The sequence below is a fragment of the Telopea speciosissima genome, chromosome 1 (genome assembly GCF_018873765.1).
Source record: "Telopea speciosissima isolate NSW1024214 ecotype Mountain lineage chromosome 1, Tspe_v1, whole genome shotgun sequence".
NCBI classification, from domain to species: Eukaryota; Viridiplantae; Streptophyta; class Magnoliopsida; order Proteales; family Proteaceae; genus Telopea; species Telopea speciosissima.
Window position 1 is genome coordinate 4,887,919 of NC_057916.1, and position 17,978 is coordinate 4,905,896.

At 38.9% G+C, this 17,978-nt stretch overlaps 3 protein-coding genes across 3 annotated transcripts; 2 read left to right on the forward strand and 1 right to left on the reverse strand.

The window, feature by feature from the left end:
* The first annotated feature begins 203 nt into the window (after window positions 1-203).
* Window positions 204-3,054, forward strand: LOC122648722 (serine/threonine-protein kinase SAPK2-like). The gene is made up of 9 exons (XM_043841948.1): window positions 204-472; window positions 648-722; window positions 1,221-1,322; window positions 1,771-1,824; window positions 1,925-2,017; window positions 2,096-2,188; window positions 2,275-2,379; window positions 2,466-2,564; window positions 2,668-3,054. Exons 1-9 carry the CDS (start codon window positions 353-355, stop codon window positions 2,947-2,949), a joined length of 1,023 nt encoding a protein of 340 aa, XP_043697883.1. The 5' UTR covers window positions 204-352; the 3' UTR covers window positions 2,950-3,054.
* Window positions 3,055-7,382: 4,328 nt separating this feature from the next.
* LOC122648557 (40S ribosomal protein S6) lies at window positions 7,383-10,660 on the forward strand. Its single transcript, XM_043841770.1, has 6 exons — window positions 7,383-7,509; window positions 7,618-7,682; window positions 9,370-9,427; window positions 9,508-9,616; window positions 9,781-10,053; window positions 10,180-10,660. The coding sequence occupies exons 1-6, from the start codon at window positions 7,504-7,506 to the stop codon at window positions 10,416-10,418; spliced, it is 750 nt and encodes a 249-aa protein (XP_043697705.1). The 5' UTR covers window positions 7,383-7,503; the 3' UTR covers window positions 10,419-10,660.
* Window positions 10,661-15,614: 4,954 nt separating this feature from the next.
* On the reverse strand, window positions 15,615-16,862 carry LOC122656577 (peroxidase 17). The gene is made up of 3 exons (XM_043851164.1): window positions 16,632-16,862; window positions 16,347-16,538; window positions 15,615-16,260 (listed from the first exon to the last, which is right to left on the reverse strand). The coding sequence occupies exons 1-3, from the start codon at window positions 16,854-16,856 to the stop codon at window positions 15,634-15,636; spliced, it is 1,044 nt and encodes a 347-aa protein (XP_043707099.1). The 5' UTR covers window positions 16,857-16,862; the 3' UTR covers window positions 15,615-15,633.
* Between the last annotated feature and the right edge of the window lie 1,116 nt (window positions 16,863-17,978).

A 17,978-nucleotide genomic window follows, 5' to 3' on the forward strand; every position in this document is an offset into this window, starting at 1 on the left:
TCCACACAAAGCTATTTGGTTTAATCCCGTCCAGTTAGATTTCTATCATATGCCAAGTGTCATTTCTCTCTCTCTCTCTCGGGTCGTTCTCCTACAAATTTTACTGCTGTGAAAACACTCTTGAATTGTTTGATTGAATGCACTAATGGACAATTTGACATCGTTCAACAATTCTGCCACAACCCAGAATCGAAAGGGTCTTCAGCTTTCTTCCTTTTGAAGACTCCATTTTCTTCTCAAGTAAGCTGCGAGGAGGACGATAGCAAAAGAAGAGTCCAGGGGGATTAGATAGTGAGAGAGGGGAGAGAAAGGGAGACAAGTTACTCTGTTTCATGTGTTCTGTTTTGAAGTTATGGAGCGCTATGAGATACTGAAAGATATTGGGTCTGGGAACTTTGGGGTTGCTAAGCTTGCTAGAGATAAGTGGACCAAAGAACTCTATGCCGTGAAGTATATTGAGAGAGGGCAGAAGGTTTGTTCCTTCATGTCTTTATCTCTGGGTTCTTGGTACCTGATCCGATTCCCCCCCCCCCCCCCCAACCATCTCACCCACTTTTATTTGTGGCTTTTGTTTTCTCTTCCATTTCTTTTCATTCTATGGATTTTGGGTTTTGGACTGATTAATAAATTTCTTTTTGTACTACAAGATTGATGAAAATGTGCAGAGGGAGATCATGAACCATAGATCCTTGAAGCACCCCAATATAGTTAGATTCAAGGAGGTGAACGTTTTCATTTACTTTCTTCTGTTTTTCCTTTTTTGGTTAGGGTGTTCTTTCGTCACTCATGGATGATTATTTGTTTGATTGAGACAGACCCAACAAAGGATTCATGTCTGTTCTTACTTCCATTTCATTCTCTGTTTCTTCTTCCTTTTCATCTCTTCCAGTTTTTACTTAATTTTGTTCACTCTGGAGATAGATATTCCCTCTAAACAATGCTAAAATGGATCCATCTAACAGTTTCATGTTGCCTTCATTAAGCCTTACTTGTTGACAAGGGAAAGAGATTTTTCTCTTCAAAGACAGGTTTTTTATGTTTTCTCTTCCAGTTGTGATAGTTTTGTTGTGGTTCATCTACTCTTTTTGCTAAAATGTATAGCAAGCGCTCAAAATATGTAGCTTATTACCTTGAAAGAATAAACCCAAGTCGAAATGCGTAATTATGTCCACTATGACTGCTCTGTTACTGCTCTTGACTGGAAACAGCAATCTTTGCAGGTAGTGCTGACTCCTACTCATCTAGCCATAGTCATGGAATATGCTGCTGGAGGGGAACTCTTTGCGAGGATCTGCAGTGCCGGTAGATTCAGCGAAGATGAGGTAAAATAAAGGGGTGAAGGGAATGACTAATTGTGAGAATTTTATACCATTTAGAAAATGATGTAGTCTGTGCTCTCAATCCAGACTGTCTATATGATCCTAACTATGTAGACAGACAATGGCTAAATATATCCAAATGAGGTGGTTTAGGCCCTTAATATCTTTCTTGTTTTTATATAGTCACAATAGCTGTGGACACTGTCAAGTTTTTGTTCTTTAAATTACTAGGATTTTCTGAATGGTATGGTTTTGGGACTATTTTCCATCCAAAAGATGGCTTAGAAGGTATGGGTAGATTGCATCTGACTGATAATGGTGGACTATACCAATTTCTGATTAGTCTAGGACATCTGAGTCCTACTAAAATCTGAATAATGCCCCAATCTCAATTTCTGTTTATCAATATAGTGATTATTTTACAATTCATTTCCACTTTTGGTTGAATCAGGCAAGGTACTTCTTTCAACAATTGATATCTGGAGTCAGTTACTGCCACTCAATGGTACTCTCTACCAAAAATGCTGAACACACAGAATATGCTCTTTAAAAGATGTGGAGTCTTTCTTGGGTTGGATCTTTTTAATTTGATCTATTGCTTGCAGCAAATCTGCCACAGAGATCTTAAGTTGGAAAACACACTCTTAGATGGTAGCTCCGCACCACGTCTAAAAATATGCGACTTTGGGTATTCAAAGGTTATTACTTTTCTGTTACTATGGGACTGAATTCTTTTAGATTGCTTTGGGTACTTATTGTTCTACCTTATTTTACAGTCATCTGTATTGCATTCTCAACCAAAATCTACCGTAGGGACACCAGCCTATATTGCACCAGAGGTACTATCTAGAAAGGAATATGATGGAAAGGTGATATTCTTTGCCTTCTTTTTAATTCAGTTTTTATAACTTGATTTGGTGACCAATTCTCAATATGTAAACCTTGGGAACTACAGATTGCAGATGTTTGGTCTTGTGGAGTCACTTTATATGTAATGTTGGTTGGAGCTTACCCCTTTGAAGATCCTGATGATCCAAGAAACTTTCGAAAGACAATTGGGGTGAGAACTGTCACCAATTCTAAGTCATCTGCCAGTTTGTTAGCTCTGTTATGAGTTCTAATTGTAGATATTATGGCTTATGGCAGCGGATACTTAGTGTCCACTACTCAATTCCAGATTATGTGCGAGTATCCATGGACTGTAAGCATATTCTTTCTCGGATATTTGTGGCTAACCCTGAAAAGGTACTGTCTTTACTTCAAATTATTTGCCATCCCTTTCCCCAATTTTTTTTTCCAGTTATTTTTCAGGGCTTCTTTTGATATCACTCCATTGGGTTCTCTTTAGAGGATAACCATTCCAGAAATTAAAAACCATCCATGGTTCTTGAAGAACTTGCCAATAGAATTCATGGGAAGAGAAGAAGGAAGCTTTCTTAATAATGATATAAATGATACATCCCAAAGCATTGAAGAAGTACTGTCGATAATACAAGAGGCAAGGAAAGTTGCTGAAGGACCCAAAATTGGTGGACTTTTAATTGGTGGCAGCATGGATCTTGATGACATTGATGCAGATGCAGACATAGATGATGTTGAAACAAGTGGTGATTTTGTTTGTGCATTATAAGTGTTACATATGCAAGCTGATCTAGTTGTGATTTTGTTTGTGCAGTACGAGAAATCTTGCTTTTGTTAAGGAGTCTTTGTGGGTTAAATGTATCAATGTTTCTTATTTTGGCTTTCTATAGTATTGTACTGATCATTTGGCTCGATGTTACAATTAAGTTTGGCAAATAATAGTATTAGGTGAAAAGTTCTCTGTTCGACAGTGAAGCTAAGGGTTTTTGTGAGTAACAAATGGACCACATGGTTGGAATCATTACTCCTGCCCTCTATTTACAAATGTCCAAAATACCCTCAAACTCGTGATCTTGTGTCCAGAATATCCCCAAAGGCAAACCTCGTGATCCCTTGCCCATAATATTATATGTGAAGTAACAAAACATTGTTAGGTATCTTAAGTAGTTCATTTCTTTCTTTGTCATTTCCCCCTTTCTATAGTTGAATGGGTTGGGAGGGTTTATGCTTGGAATTAGACAAAACTAAGACTATATTAATCAAAAACAGAAAAGAAGAATCATATAGAAGTATTAAAAAAGTAGTTAATTGGTTACATTACAACTCACCACATCTTGGAATCTATGAGCTATACTTTTTAAACTTTTTAGATTTGTGAAACCAAATAAGAAAATATCTCAGCATGATTCAGCTGGTCATGAATAATAATCCATGTGTGCTCAATGCACTTCTCCTTATAATATAGATGATAGAGTTATTTTAAATTTAAAACATGTCCTGTTTGCCATGTGACTTGAGATTATTTGCAGAAACTTTGCCACTTGTAATAACCTATGTTGATGCTCAAGAGGGGGGGAGCAGAGAATCTATGCTGTTAATACACCCTTGAGTCATCTCCAACTTAAGGTTTTGGGTGGACCTCCAAGTGATATTTCGTGGGTTTTCTCATTTTATTTTAGATTGTATCAAAGTCGGATCTGTTTATTGTTCTCCTTAAGGTGTATATATTTATGTGAATGCCAAAATTACACGAGTAGGCGAGTGTTAAGATGTTGGGAGTTATAGAGGTATAGTTCTACATCAGTTTGTTCATGTCCTTGGTGTCTTCATATACTTTAGAAGCTCTCTTTACCTAAAGTCTTATGATTTTGAGTTGAATATTTCAATATGATATCAGAGCCCAAGTCCCCTGGTTGTTCACCCTAAGTTCTTTGTCCACGTGTAGCCAAATACGTTTATTCTAACTACAAGTGAAGAAGATTTTTGGGAATAGTCCTTACTATTCATATACCAGTTGGACCCTCCACCTATTAGTTGAAATCTAACAAGGTCTATTGTCCTTTTTCTCTATGTTTCTCCCTTTCTTCTTCTCTTTCGAAGAAGATAAGAAAGGTGACAATGACTTCTAGACACTTGGTGTTAGGTGTAAACTCAAGACTTTAAGTATTTGCCTTAATTTTTTCCAACCAGAAGCAGCTGTCTTGACAAATGACAAGGGAAAACAGAGATCTTTCAGAAACTCTAATGTTTTAATCATTTTAGAAACCTTCACTTGGCCTGTATTAATTGTTTAAGTCATCAAATCAGACCTCTTCATGGTGCAAACTTTTCTACAAAATTTATTAAAAAATAAAAATAAACAAGATAACCCTTTTGACTGGATTTCTATGTAAGATAATATTGGGGAAGGAGACAGTTTTAAAGTTTCAAAAGTTTAGTTTTAAAATGGAACAATAGACTTTGTCAACACTGCAACAATTCATGCTTCCTTTACCCTCGTCCAAGCATTTTGCCTTCAAAGGCATCAGTTTAGGAATACCCAATACAGGATTGATCATTGATGGGCCAGATCTCAGAAACAAATTATCAAATCCTTAACTATCTGATCCAGAGCTTAAATCTTGATATGACAAAATCACCTAATCAAGGAGATAAACTCAATAGTTCCTTCAGATGTTGACACCACCCAACATTTTATATGATCTAAGAGATTTAACAAGCATATCCATAACCTTATTCGAATTTAAAACTAATCGTATCGTTATCCTTGTATATTCTAATCACTTCTCAAATTTTTGCAGATCAGAATGTGTAGTTTGACCTAGCATAAGGACCTTGGATTGTCATGGCCTGGTCTTGTTCTAATCCTCCTACCACTCAAAAGAAGGGAAAAAAAAATCACAAATCAATAAAAGGAGGCATTCCAGATATGGGTATAGATCATACTTTAGTATATCCTTTCTCAATTAGAGATTTCAATAGATTTGGACACCCATGCTTAAAGAATACCACAATTGGATGAGTTTTTCATCTTCAGAAGCTCAACTTTCCCTCAGGTGACCAACCAGCTTGACAGTTTCTGTTCATAATGCAGTTGGTAGCCCAAAATATTAACAAAGTCAATATAGGACAAGAAAAGGTTTGCAATAGTTGGAGATTCAGTTGGTGGGATATACAAAAAGGGTATGGCAAGGTAGTTGAGGATGATCATGTTGGCCTCCCTGTTATTTCAGGTTTCAATTAACAACTATTTATGGAATATCCTTGTCCATAATCATTGAGGCATATATAATGGAGGTTTTTGTCTTTAAGGGCTTGACAAAACATGCTAAGAAGTCAAAATAAGATCGAATACTTTAGTCTCTAAGGGTACATGCCGCTGCGGTGATTGAAATGATCGTCACACCCCCATGAAAGGCAGATATCCCACACCCTATTGATGCTTTTGCGCAACTCCCATTTGTCCTTCGCTGGCGCTGGAACATGCTACCTTTTAGGAACCCTCATCCACTACCCATATATTTGATTTGTGAAAAACATAGGAATGGATTTACCTAATGGGACTCTATAACATCGTGACTAAAGAGTTTTTGTATTAAATTCTTTTGAATGTTGGAAGAGCTTAAATGATGAATATTCACGAAAAGCCTATATACATCAGGAGTGGTTATCACATGGTGATACAATTGTGGTGCTGAGGTCGCTCATTGCTTTTCAAGAGGAATTTGTTGTGATTTTCAGCCATTGGGGCTGGGTTAGGATGAAGCCCTAGGGTGAGCCCAACCCAGCCCAGCCCAGCCCAACCTAGTCGGACTCTTCTATACTTATAGATGGACATATATATATATATATATATATTTTTTTTGGGGGGGGGGTAAAATAGAGGGACATATATTCAGGAACTATATTTTAGTGCTTATATTTTCTTGGATATACCGTTGATTAAGTAATCTGCAAGCATATTAATTTAACATAGGAGAATAGAACACTACCCGGTCATACGCCTTGTGTGGCGACTACACTTAGACACAGAACCATCTTGGGGTGCTTGAAAAATCCATCTTTACATATGGGTAAGACGGTCATTTTCAGGCACCCCAAGGTGGTTCTGTGTCTAGGCGTGGTCGCCACGCTAAGTGTAGGACCGGGTAGTGTTCTTTCTCCCTTTAACATAATAGAACCTGTTGTAGTATCAAGTGTTGGAAATTAGGAGTTGTATGAATTCAGTCTAAACCCGAACAAGCCCAACCCATAGGCATGTATCTTTAAGGTGGGCCTGGGCTGGATTAAGACTACAGTTTGACTAGTCGGAGGTTTTGGGTTGGGCAGGTTTTTTGGATAAGTGACCTTGGGCTAGGTCAGGTGCTTGGCATTTGAAAAGCCAACCTAGCCTAGCCTGAGTGATAACCCTACTACTCAATCTAAAGCCAAGTTCTAAATTTTTTTTGGGAAAAAGATCTCTGTTTGGAAGTGTGGTCTACGCCAGCGTTCCCATGAGTATATCTCTCTCCTCCCCATGTGAAAAGACACCTCTACCCTCTTGTTTTAAGGAGTAGAGAGATAAACACAGGGGAGTACTGGTGTAGGCCACACTCCCTGAAAGAAAACTACTTCCCTTTTTTTTTTTTGGTTGGATTAGCGATCCTAAGCTAAGTGGTTTAGGTTGGGGCTGAGAGTTTTTTTAGCTTAATGCTTGACTAGGTTGGTTCAGGGTTAGGCAATGTTATTTTTTCCTTCTCTTTTGGGATTAGGATGTTTTTAGGAATGGGGTTTCATTAGGGTTTACTGGAGAAGTTTCTAGCAGCCAGGGTTAGTCAGATTTGGGCTGGGCCTGAGTCCGAACGATGTAAGAAGCACCCTTGGAGTGCGGGACCTCCCACGGAAGGTTTGAGATTCAGGGGCAGGGTACCCATGTGGGGAGAGGATCCCAACTCCTGGGCCTGCCTAACTCGGCCCGGTTGCACACCTGGCCAAAATCCAGTTTTCCTTCTAAAACAGGTTAAAATAGTTGGATAACTTTATATGTGGGCCACAGAAAAAAGCCCATTGCCAAATACTCGTAGAAACCGGAGTCGAAATCCAAATAAAATCCATCAGACCCAACAGATGCTCCATGATGCTTATCCAACGGTTGAGATAGCTTTATATTGCACTTACGTGGCTACGCCTAAACTCTCTGCGTTTGTACTATAAAATCTCCGAGTGTAAGTCACAGGTCGTTAAAAGAAACCCTAGTTCTTAACGGGAGCCATAAGCAGGAGCAGTTCCCTGTTCTCATCTTCTCGCCTCCTCTGTTACTTACGGCGGAAGCGCTGCATCGAAGATGAAGGTTTGAGCTTAAACTCTAAACCTATGTTCTTTCGATTATGAAGGTAGTATATCCTTTTTCATGTCTTTTTTCTCCCGTTCTAATTCTCTTTCTTTCCATCTTTTGCAGTTTAATATTGCAAATCCTACTACTGGTTGTCAGAAGAAGCTCGAAATTGACGATGACCAGAAACTGTGAGTCCCTCACTTTCTCATTTTTACTATTTCCGATTAATTTCTTTTGTCGATTTGGATTAAGCCAGTCCCCGTTCTCCCTTGCTCATGGTTTATATTTCTAGTTGAAACAGACGAGTAGATCTTATGAATAACATTTGTGTTTTGCTAGAGTCAAATCTCTTTACCCCTGCCCCAAATGATTATGTGGCAATAGGGTATAGAGGGTAGTTCCTTTTTTTTGTTTTTTGGATTTAGATGTCTTAATTATGCAATTTTTGTAGCCTTGTTTGTGCTTCTAATGGAAGTCCACTGTCGCCGACGTAGTTAGATTCGAGTCTTATGCCCTTGTATTAGCATCCTGAAGTTAAGCATTTCCCTGCGGGACAACTCAATAGATAGGTTTTTGGTGTTTACCCTTTTCTAATGATTAATTTGTTGTAACAATTTAATCAAGTGTGTAAATGAGAAACTATTATGGACCGACTTAAATAGAAAGGTTGTTGTCGGTTTTACTGTCTCTTATAGGTGCTAATCTTGTATCACGAGTAAGCTGTTGGTTTGTTACCCCGGCTGCTGTTCCTTGTTGATCAATTGTTCATCTTGGTGTACGAAATATTGTATCCACTGTACTTAATGCCATTGATAGTGGTGGTGAGAGTAGACGTTCTCTACCCATCTTGTTTGCTTTGCCTTAGTTCATGATTTGAGAATTTTACTTCGTACAGATGTGGCAAGGATATGGGTCATGCATATTCATGATCCATGTAATGCATGTAATCTAATGATCAAAGATCTGCCTATGTGCTGCCATGGTACCAAGTCTTCTCCAGATCATTTGATAGAGAGAGGTTATTTGGTTGATAATACCAAATGGTTCTAGTCTACTTCTAATTTCTGCTTTGCTTTTCTAAAATCATTTACAATCCTGCCCAATTAGAAGTTCAAAGAATAATTGTTAACCAATTTAACTTGCATGTGTCAATTTTTTAATGGCAAAGGTTTGATATTATTTGAAAATGATTCTTGAATGTCAGATGATATGTTCTATACCCGTAATGCTGCCAATCATATAGATGCATGCAAGTATCTTACTTTATCTTTTGGACTTGGCTTTGTCCTGTGCAATAGAGTGTTGTGGTTGCTTAGGCTTTTCAATTTTCTTTCTTTTATTTTTGACATATTTTGTATTGGGTAGAAATTATATCTCTGGCTATTATACAACTGTTTGAATTGGTATTATTGATTTGGGTTGATACTCTCCCACCCCTTTTGTCTTTGTTGTTTTGGAGCTCTAGCAAAATATTCGTAAAATAGTTACTCACTTTCTTAACATGCACTCAGAGAAGCGTTAATTTGCATCTCGGAATCCTATTTTTCCATTCAGTATGCATGTTAAAATTGTTTGGTTAAGGTTTGATGCCCTGCTGACCCGCATAACTTTCCTCTCCCTTGACTTGTGAATGATATTGCAATGGTTCATTGTTGTTTGTATTTTAGATTTATCCTTGGTTACACTCAAAATTGTTATGTATTGAAGTATAAACAAAAGAACTGATATTGTTGGCCACCTTTGGAAAATGTCTACATAAAAATCGAAAATTGTTATCTTTTTCCTTGCTTCTTTTGACAGCATGTGAATCTGTATTATGGGGAACGCTGCAGATTCTCTTTTCTATTTTCCTTACTTGTTTGTTTCATCATACAGCCGTGCATTTTTTGACAAGAGGATCTCACAGGAAGTCCTTGGGGATGCCCTGGGTGAGGTATGTTCTTTGAAATATTCCCTGTAATAACTTACTAAATGTGCGATGGTTACTCAATTGAGTGGTTGTTCTACTTACAGGAGTTCAAGGGCTATGTTTTCAAAATCATGGGAGGATGTGATAAACAGGGCTTCCCAATGAAGCAGGGAGTTCTTACTCCAGGCCGTGTCCGTCTTCTGCTTCACAGAGGTGGGTTGATTATGATTGGCTTATTTTTCTTGGAAGTATTGCATTTAGTGCACTCACTAAATTAAATTTTTATTGTAATTGATTTTTTTAGCTTCATTTGTTTCTACACCTTGTGCCAAAGGGTACTGATAGGAATTCTTTGATGTGTTTTTTTTTTTTGGCAGGGACTCCATGTTTCCGTGGGTATGGAAGGCGTAATGGTGAGAGGAGGAGAAAGTCTGTCCGTGGGTGCATTGTCAGCCAAGACCTCTCTGTTCTGAATCTGGTTATTGTGAAGAAGGGTGAGAGCGATCTTCCTGGATTGACCGACACTGAAAAACCCAGAATGAGGGGTCCAAAAAGGGCATCCAAGATCCGGAAACTCTTCAACCTTTCTAAGGAGGATGATGTCCGGAAGTATGTCAACACATATCGCCGAACATTCACAACCAAGGCTGGTATGTTTAACTGTCATGGCATCTGCTTTTATAATGTTGAAAACAATATCAATTTTCATTGCATAGAAGACTATCAGGATTTTAGAGCTGGATTTTATTGTATTAATTGTGTTATGTGGTTGGCAGGGAAGAAGGTCAGTAAAGCTCCCAAAATACAGAGACTTGTGACTCCCTTGACTCTGCAAAGGAAGCGTGCAAGAATTTCTGAGAAGAAGAAGAGGATTGCAAAGGCCAAGTCAGAGGCAGCTGAATATCAGAAGCTTCTTGCGAGCAGATTGAAGGAGCAGCGAGAGAGACGCAGCGAGAGCTTGGCAAAGAAGAGATCCCGACTTTCTGCTGCCTCTAAGCCTTCAGTTGCAGCTTAAGTGCATGACCTACAAATTTTGAGAGTTACAATTGGAGACTAATGTGTTCACGGAGATAATTTTGAGGTAATTTGGGCTGCTGTTTGTTCAGGTTTTGTGAGCATGTTTGGATCTGGATGTGTTAAATCATTTTGGATTCTCCCGAAGCATAGTTTTGTTTCAAATTTAAGACCCTTGGCAATCATTTATTTTCAGAATGTTTAGATTTTGTTTTGAATAGTTGTTCTATGGGATTCTTTTTTTTATATATTTGTTTCTAAATCCTGGATTATTATTATTATTATTGGCTTACAAATCCTTAATTCTTCATAGTTGAAGTTATGGGGTTATCTTTCTTCCCTTGTCCTTTTTTCTGGTTTGCAAATCATGGGATATCTCTTTCCCTTTTCCTCTGATCTGGTTGCTAATCATAGGTCATCTTTCTCACAGTAGGCTTTCCTGTGCACAGATTATCATTATTTAGTGTGGCTTACTCTGTCACATTGTAGCCATCTTGTTCAAGTCAATAGGATACATTTGGTTTTCTAATGATTTTACTCGAGTAATCATTATCCCCCATCCTAAAATCGAAAATGCCTTTGCTTACTGCATTCTAATGGTATCAATTCTACCTTAAAAGATTTTATTTTTTTACCAGAGAAACTGGACCTTTAGGGCAATCCAGTTCCTCTACGGCCGGCCGTGATGTGCCGACGCCTGGCTGTCACAGACTCACAATGCCGTTGGGGCAGCACGCACAGTAGAAGATCTGGATCCTATATCTGTTCGTGGTGGTTTTTTTTATTGGTTTCTAACAAGCAGGGTGATACTCTATTGGGAGCCTTTTTGAGAAACAATAAAAAAGAGCTTCCAAAAATTAAAAAAAAACAGAAATGCAAAAATGCCCATGATGATCGACGGAGCCCTTTTGAGAGGACAATAAAAAAGAGTTGGTTTTTTTAAAACCAAAAACAGAAATGCAGAAAACGCCCATCATGATTTTACGGAATTCTTGCATTTACGATCTCTGTCACTCTCAATTCTCAAAAGTTGTCTTTTTGGTTGAAATTATCGTTGTCCCTGACCTCTGAATTCTCTACCCCCTTCACTCCTCCGCTGCCCCATATCTTTGAAAGCCTCATTGCAACTTCAAAGAATGTCTCCAACAATTCCTGGTCTGAATTTGGAATCAGAACTCCAACAAAGACAGGAACCTTCTGAAGTCCTCATTGCAACTTCAATGAAAAGCAAGCAGAGGGCTTTAATAGTGTTGCAAGCATGGAATGAGATCTTGCCGAGATATCTTGGTTTTTTGAAGGTCTGAGACGAGACCGAAGACGAGTTAAGGAAACATTGACTAAGATTCTGGTATCTATGTCATATCCTTCTAACTTAGGGTTTGAAGTCAAACTTCTATTTGTATTTTGATATATTTCAATATCTAATAATGTCATTGTGCTTAAATGACCTAAAATAGTTTGTATATCAAGTTTTATGATCTAATTAGTTCAAAAACCCACTAAAACCTAGCTCTGAGTTTTAAAAAAAAATGCATCAACTTACTGAGATCTTGGCCTAACACGATTTTCTTTCTAATCGAAATTAGGTCCAAAATTGAGACCTTGAAAGAAAGTCCCATGAGGTTTTTATGGGAGTGTCTGAATGCCAAATCAGGTCTGAAATCGAGACCTTGAAAGAAAGTCCCATGAGGTTTTTATGGGAGTGTCTGAATGCCACCTCTATTGGTGTATTTAGAGCTTCTCAGATTCTTTTAATTGGTCATTGTCTTATACTCCCAAGTTCTTTAAGTAAAGGGTGTAAAAAGTTTCAAACAAAATTTGAAAGTGACATGTCATTACTCTTATAAAAAAAGTGTGACTCTCTCTCTCTTATTCACATGAATGATGATGGCCTGTCTATGTACGATCTTGTTTTTACTGTATCTCATTGATGCACTTCTCCTATACTGCTATCTCAGAGAACCTTCTCCCATTAGTTTTTAATTTGATAGAATTAAGAAACAAAATTTTGATTGTGGGATGTAATCAATGTTATTAGGTATCATTATCGGCACACATATTGCTCTCGGGTGATATCATACTTACCGATCGATCAGATTAGACAATTTTACCCCTCAAAATATTGATATGTTGGTTATTAGGTACCGACCATAGTAATATGTATCAATAAATACGATACCGATTGATGACTAAAGCCATGAATGTACTTTTTCAGAGCTTGAGTGTATTTTTTCAAAGGGGGGGGGGGGCTTGGTGCAATGGTAAGGCTACTCCATTGTTACCAAGTGGCCACGGGTTCGAGCCTTGAAATAGTCTCTTTACAAAAGTAGGGGTAAGGCCTTGCTGGACGTATTTACCTTTGCCTTTGTCGTAGCTCGTAGCTGTCCTAACTAGGGGTGTAAATGAATAGCCGAAATCCGTTTCTGTATCTATTTAGCACTATCCGAATCTATCCGAAAGCTAAATGGATGCGGATATGGATAGGCTATAGCTATCCGAAAAGCTATATTTACATGTAAATAGATAAAATATCTGATCCGTATCCGTGTCCGTATCCGTTTAGCACTATCCGAATCCGTCCGATAATTAATCGGATGCGGATGTGAATATAGCTCCGAGCTGAATCCGATCTATTTACAGCCTAGTCCTAACAATCGAATAAATTCAGTTGATGATTCTGAGCCTCCTCCCTTGAGGGAAGAACCTGATCTTGTACTTGCCGCAGCCTTTTTCCCTATAGAAGTTTCACATATTATGGCAAGAGGGGATGCATGGGAGAGGATGAGGGAATGGATGGGGGAGACGTCCTCTTTCTCTTGATTAAATTAGACTAGTTATAAACAAAAAAAAAAATAGAATTAGACTATGAAATTTAACTCGTGGTTAATCTAGATCATGTCCTTTGCATCCAACGGTCGGAATATATATATTATTTGGGCAAGAGAACACTAATTGGGACTCTAGAGTCTGTACGTGCACATGAATTGGCTAATGTGAGCACACACACAAGCATCGATTTGGGCGGGTTTTTTGCTTATCCATGGGGGTAAGGTAGTACTTTCCATGGTGATAGAGTGATACTGTGCCTAGGCGCAAGAGTCATGCTGACCACGTGACCAAATAACTTCTTTGTCCCATATTATTATTTATCCACGTGACAGAATAGATGCCTTATGATATTTGAAAAAATAATAAAATTTTGTGACAATAATATGAAGGTAAACGGATAAAATGTCAAAAAGAAAAAAGATTAAAAGGTCCGACTTTCTTTTTTGTCAAAGTCTAACAAAGAAACTAAGCTCTAGACCAAGTGTTCAAACATCTGTAGTACATGGGGAAAGCCAAAAATCACTTATTTGAAGACTTAAGAGATATGATTTGATGATTTGTGTAGCCAATTCTGACCTTTTTGTAATATTTTCGTATTGGATCACTCATCTTTTTTATAGTTTGGTCAACCCAAGCCAACCCAGACTTGTAATGCTCAAGAAAGATTGGGATTTGGGATTCTTTAGTTACAATTGAAATATGTAGCACTTGTTATTAGTCTGCATCTCTATCCAACAAAAATGTTAGTGTGACTGCCGTTGATACCATAAAGATGGTTTAAGTAGTAAATTTTATTAGGATTTTTTTATTTCATTGGAGGATTGAACGGTCATTTCACACGTTTATGTGTCTAGACGCAGGAACCACATGATCAAGTAGCTTTCACTTCACGGGGGCGGGGTGATCATTTCACCCTTCCTGTGTTTGAAAACAGGCAACGCGTAGCATGGCAACTTTCTTTTTCCCATATATTATATAAAATTGAAGCTATATAATTCAGCTTAGCTTGTATTAAAGGACATTTGTTTCCTACATTTTTGATCCATTTTTGACTGAAAACCACTTTGAAAATTTTGGCTGAAATGTGTGGAACAACTGAAAACTTGAATTTTTGAACTGAAATATTCCAATGGGCTATACATTTTGGTTTACTAACCAGAATCTGAAATTTCTGAATAGTAAAGCCGAAATGAAATGAAAACCACAACTTGAACTCACAATGCTGGCATTTCTGTTTTAGGTTTGATTCCAGATCCTATTCAAAGAGAGAGAAAGAGATGATTTGAATTATTCACCTTAATTAGTGAGTTAGTAGTTGGTGAGACGGATTCCATATTGACTAGCAAATTGGGAGCTGTATGTGACCTTTCATGTTACCAAAAGTGAAAAATCAAGTTATGACTCTTTCTATTAGTTTTGCCTTTTTCTGAGTCTCTTTCCACCATTAATGGCTATCATACAAAACCCTCCCTGCTTGCCCATGTTGGATCGTTTGTAGCACTAGGCCTTTCATCAGGTCCAGGTTCTCACTCTCCCACTGGGTGGTCCACTTTTAGAAATATGCTTTACATGGCCTTCACACACTGGGCTTTTCCAATCACAGAACATCCTTGCCGTCTTGGTTCCAAACACTAATTAAAACACAAATGGGTCCAAGCCTAGACCATCATGTACCTATCTCCCTCATAAAATCTCAGTCTTTATAGGCCAAACTCAGGCTCCACAATGAAAGAAAAAATCAAATTCTCTCTACAATTAAAAACCCTTCCACTCTATTTTAAGGTCCAAACTAATGCTTTGCCACCCTATCATGGTTTATGCAGATTTCATCATCTAATCAGATTGTGATGAGACCATCGATGGGTCCCATTCACTGTTTTAAAAAATCAAGAATATCGGCCATGACCAATCCTGATTCCTATTAATTCAGTACGGCCGATTCATGCCAAGAAATCCTAGAATCGTTGAATTTTCATATCTTGGGCCGATTCTCTCTGTTTTTTTCTGCACGGTTGTGTATGTACGCGGTTGGCACTTTGGCCCTTCGTCTCTTTGTGTAGTAGAGGGCAAAAATGGTTCTCACAAGTGACTCTTCAATGAATGGGAGGGTGGGGGTAAAAATAAATCAAAGAATCACCACTGAGAATCAAATTTGCATAAAAACCAATTCCAATAGCCAAGTTGAATCACTCTAAATAAATGATTCCAAACGTGCCCCACACCCCATTGCAACAACTAAAGCAATTCACAGGATTAGCAAGGCAGGTTTCAAGTTGCCTATCCATCTATTCTATTTTGGGATTCTCACATTTGCATCACTTTCTACATCTAATCTCGTCTTTATTAATTTCTATCCAAGACTATTACATTGGTAATGATAATCTTTTCTATGTCTCACTTTTCTGTTCGTTCATCTCATCTAGAGATTCAATTAAGATTTCCATAGGTCTCCTGTTAACAACTCTGCAATTCTGCCGGATTTCTCCCGGCCGGCCGGATTGCAGGTCACCCATCTTCACCATACCCTCTACAAAGGCTTTAAAGAACCCCTCTTGATCACTGCTGAAGTTTTGAACAAATTCACGAGTCCTTTGGTTGGTGAATAGAGTTTGATCTGAATAAAGAAATCCTCGACCAGAGACCAAGTCCTTGAAGTACTGATTATCAAAGACATGTGGGGTTGCATCAAGGTCCCCAATTACTTCTTCGTCTCCTCCTTTCGGGCAGAGCTTGTCAAGCTTCTCTCTGTACTGGGTTTCCAAGGCAGGGTCAGGCATGCCCGTTCCTGATTGATTGTAGAGACGGTTCACAATTGAGAAGCAGCGCCCGTTTCCGATTGAATGAGAGCCAGAGAGGGCTACAAGGTCCTTCACAGAGAGATCAAACTCGCTGAACAGATCGATAAGGGCACTTGCAGTGGATCTTGGGCTCGGCATGATTTTGTCTGAGTCTTCTTGGCTCGCTGTTAAGCTGTCTAGCCTTCCCAGCTTGACTTCCCAATTGGGTCCTCCAGTCTGCAAAAACAGAAAAACAGAGCACATAAGAATTTCTGGAGAAAAGATTGGATTTTTATTTGGGTTTCAGTAGAAGTTGTTGTTACCAATACGACGGCATCTCTAGAGGCCATAATAATAATATCAGCGCATGATACAACACCAGGGCAGAGCTTCTCTAACTCTTCCTTGGCCTCATCGATGACTTCATAAGATCGCAGCGAGTTGATATTGGACAGAGAGAGTTTCTCACCAAGCATGGTGGGTGTGTCATCAAGCAACAACGAAGCATCGCAGCCCTACACAAATTAACAATGCTAATGACATAACAACACAAGGATTGATTAAGCAAAATAGCGAATTGAATCAAATAGAGAGAGAGATAGGCATACATCAACAAAGCAGTCATGGAACTGAAAGCGCATGACTGATGCGGCATTTCTTGGATCCCTTTTCATGACTTTCTTCATCACTTCTCTCACAGTCGATTCTGCTTCCGGGCAAGTTTCTGCGTAAAAACCCGGCCTCAGTTCTGTTGCAGTGGCCAAGATCATCAACATGTAGAGGAAGAAGAAGAGAAGGAGCACACACTGAGAAAGAGGGAGGAGAGACATCATTTTGGGATTCAGGGATTGAGCAGAGGTCAGTAAGGGTGGTGGGTTGGGTGCTTTGGGGGGCTGGCTTGATGGTCTGTCTCACTTCTCAAATTGTTATGGGAAGGTGTGTGTGAGGCTTGGTGGGGCAAAATATGGGGTGGGGGTGGTCTTTAAATGGAAGGGCTAGATGGGTGTTCATTCAATGAATGAATGGGTTTTTTGAGAACAAACAACATATGGCAAGAGATTCTTGTAATTTGTTTTAGCCTCAGCCATGTACCAAGTCTTATACTGATTTGAGCTTTTGGACCATTGATGGGGTAGGAGTTAAGGACCCACTGTGCTGATTGTGGACTGTGGAGATTGAATCAAAGAAGATATATCCCCATTGGAAGACTCTTGATCCTGTGGGCTCTACCTTAATTGTTTGGAGTTTGCAAAAACCAGAGTGTCATTAGCCCCATTAATCACCCCAAGCAACCATCTTTATCTTCTTACCTCATATAACTGACTCCTCCTTTCTACCTACTTGAGAAGGTTGATGGTTTCTCTAGGATGGAAAGTTGGAGTTAAGTCACTCTGAAGCTTTCTGTATCCATGAATATGGGCCGTCGATCTCCGGTTTACGTTACTCAATGAGCGGCCACCGTACAAAATCTTCGATGCTTCCGAGAGTCGGTAGCCGTGTGGCCATTGGATACTTTCTGAATTTACTTTAACGGTAGGGCTGCATGTACGGTGTTACGCTTTACTTTAATGGTAGGGCCGCGTGTACGATGTTACGTTTTACTTTAACGATAGGGCCGGTAGGGCCGCGTGTACGGCGTTACGCTTTACTTTAACGGTAGAGCCGCGTGTACAGCATTACACTGGAAATGGCTGGCAAGTGTCAATTGAATGTTTGTGTTTGGTATGAAAGAATGGCAGTTGCTTCTTCTCACTTAGTCTTAGAATGGTGAGGAAGTTGAGATATGGAAACTCAATTAAGAAGGGTTGAGTCCTTCTGTTTTGGTGCCAAGGTGCATTGGTGCCTCTGCTTTGATTAGAAACCCTCTATCCCTTAGATGTTTCCCTGTTCAAATGAGTCTCAATAAGATGGCATTGGTATAAATTTTTATCGTATGCAGTAATTACAGGGTGTTG

What these genes read in the sequence shown, in the direction of transcription:
- LOC122648722 (XM_043841948.1), top strand. Translation starts at nt 353, where the DNA reads ATGGAGCGCTATGAGATACTGAAAGATATTGGGTCTGGGAACTTTGGG. An exon ending in ATATTGAGAGAGGGCAGAAG is followed by an intron (nt 473 to 647) that starts GTTTGTTCCTTC and finishes TTGTACTACAAG; the next exon opens with ATTGATGAAAATGTGCAGAG. An exon ending in TTGTGGCTAACCCTGAAAAG is followed by an intron (nt 2,565 to 2,667) that starts GTACTGTCTTTA and finishes GGTTCTCTTTAG; the next exon opens with AGGATAACCATTCCAGAAAT.
- LOC122656577 (XM_043851164.1), bottom strand. Translation starts at nt 16,856, where the DNA reads ATGATGTCTCTCCTCCCTCTTTCTCAGTGTGTGCTCCTTCTCTTCTTC. An exon ending in TCCATGACTGCTTTGTTGAT is followed by an intron (nt 16,539 to 16,631) that starts GTATGCCTATCT and finishes TAATTTGTGTAG; the next exon opens with GGCTGCGATGCTTCGTTGTT. An exon ending in CTAGAGATGCCGTCGTATTG is followed by an intron (nt 16,261 to 16,346) that starts GTAACAACAACT and finishes CTGTTTTTGCAG; the next exon opens with ACTGGAGGACCCAATTGGGA.
- LOC122648557 (XM_043841770.1), top strand. An exon ending in TTGGGGATGCCCTGGGTGAG is followed by an intron (nt 9,428 to 9,507) that starts GTATGTTCTTTG and finishes TTCTACTTACAG; the next exon opens with GAGTTCAAGGGCTATGTTTT. An exon ending in AACATTCACAACCAAGGCTG is followed by an intron (nt 10,054 to 10,179) that starts GTATGTTTAACT and finishes TGTGGTTGGCAG; the next exon opens with GGAAGAAGGTCAGTAAAGCT.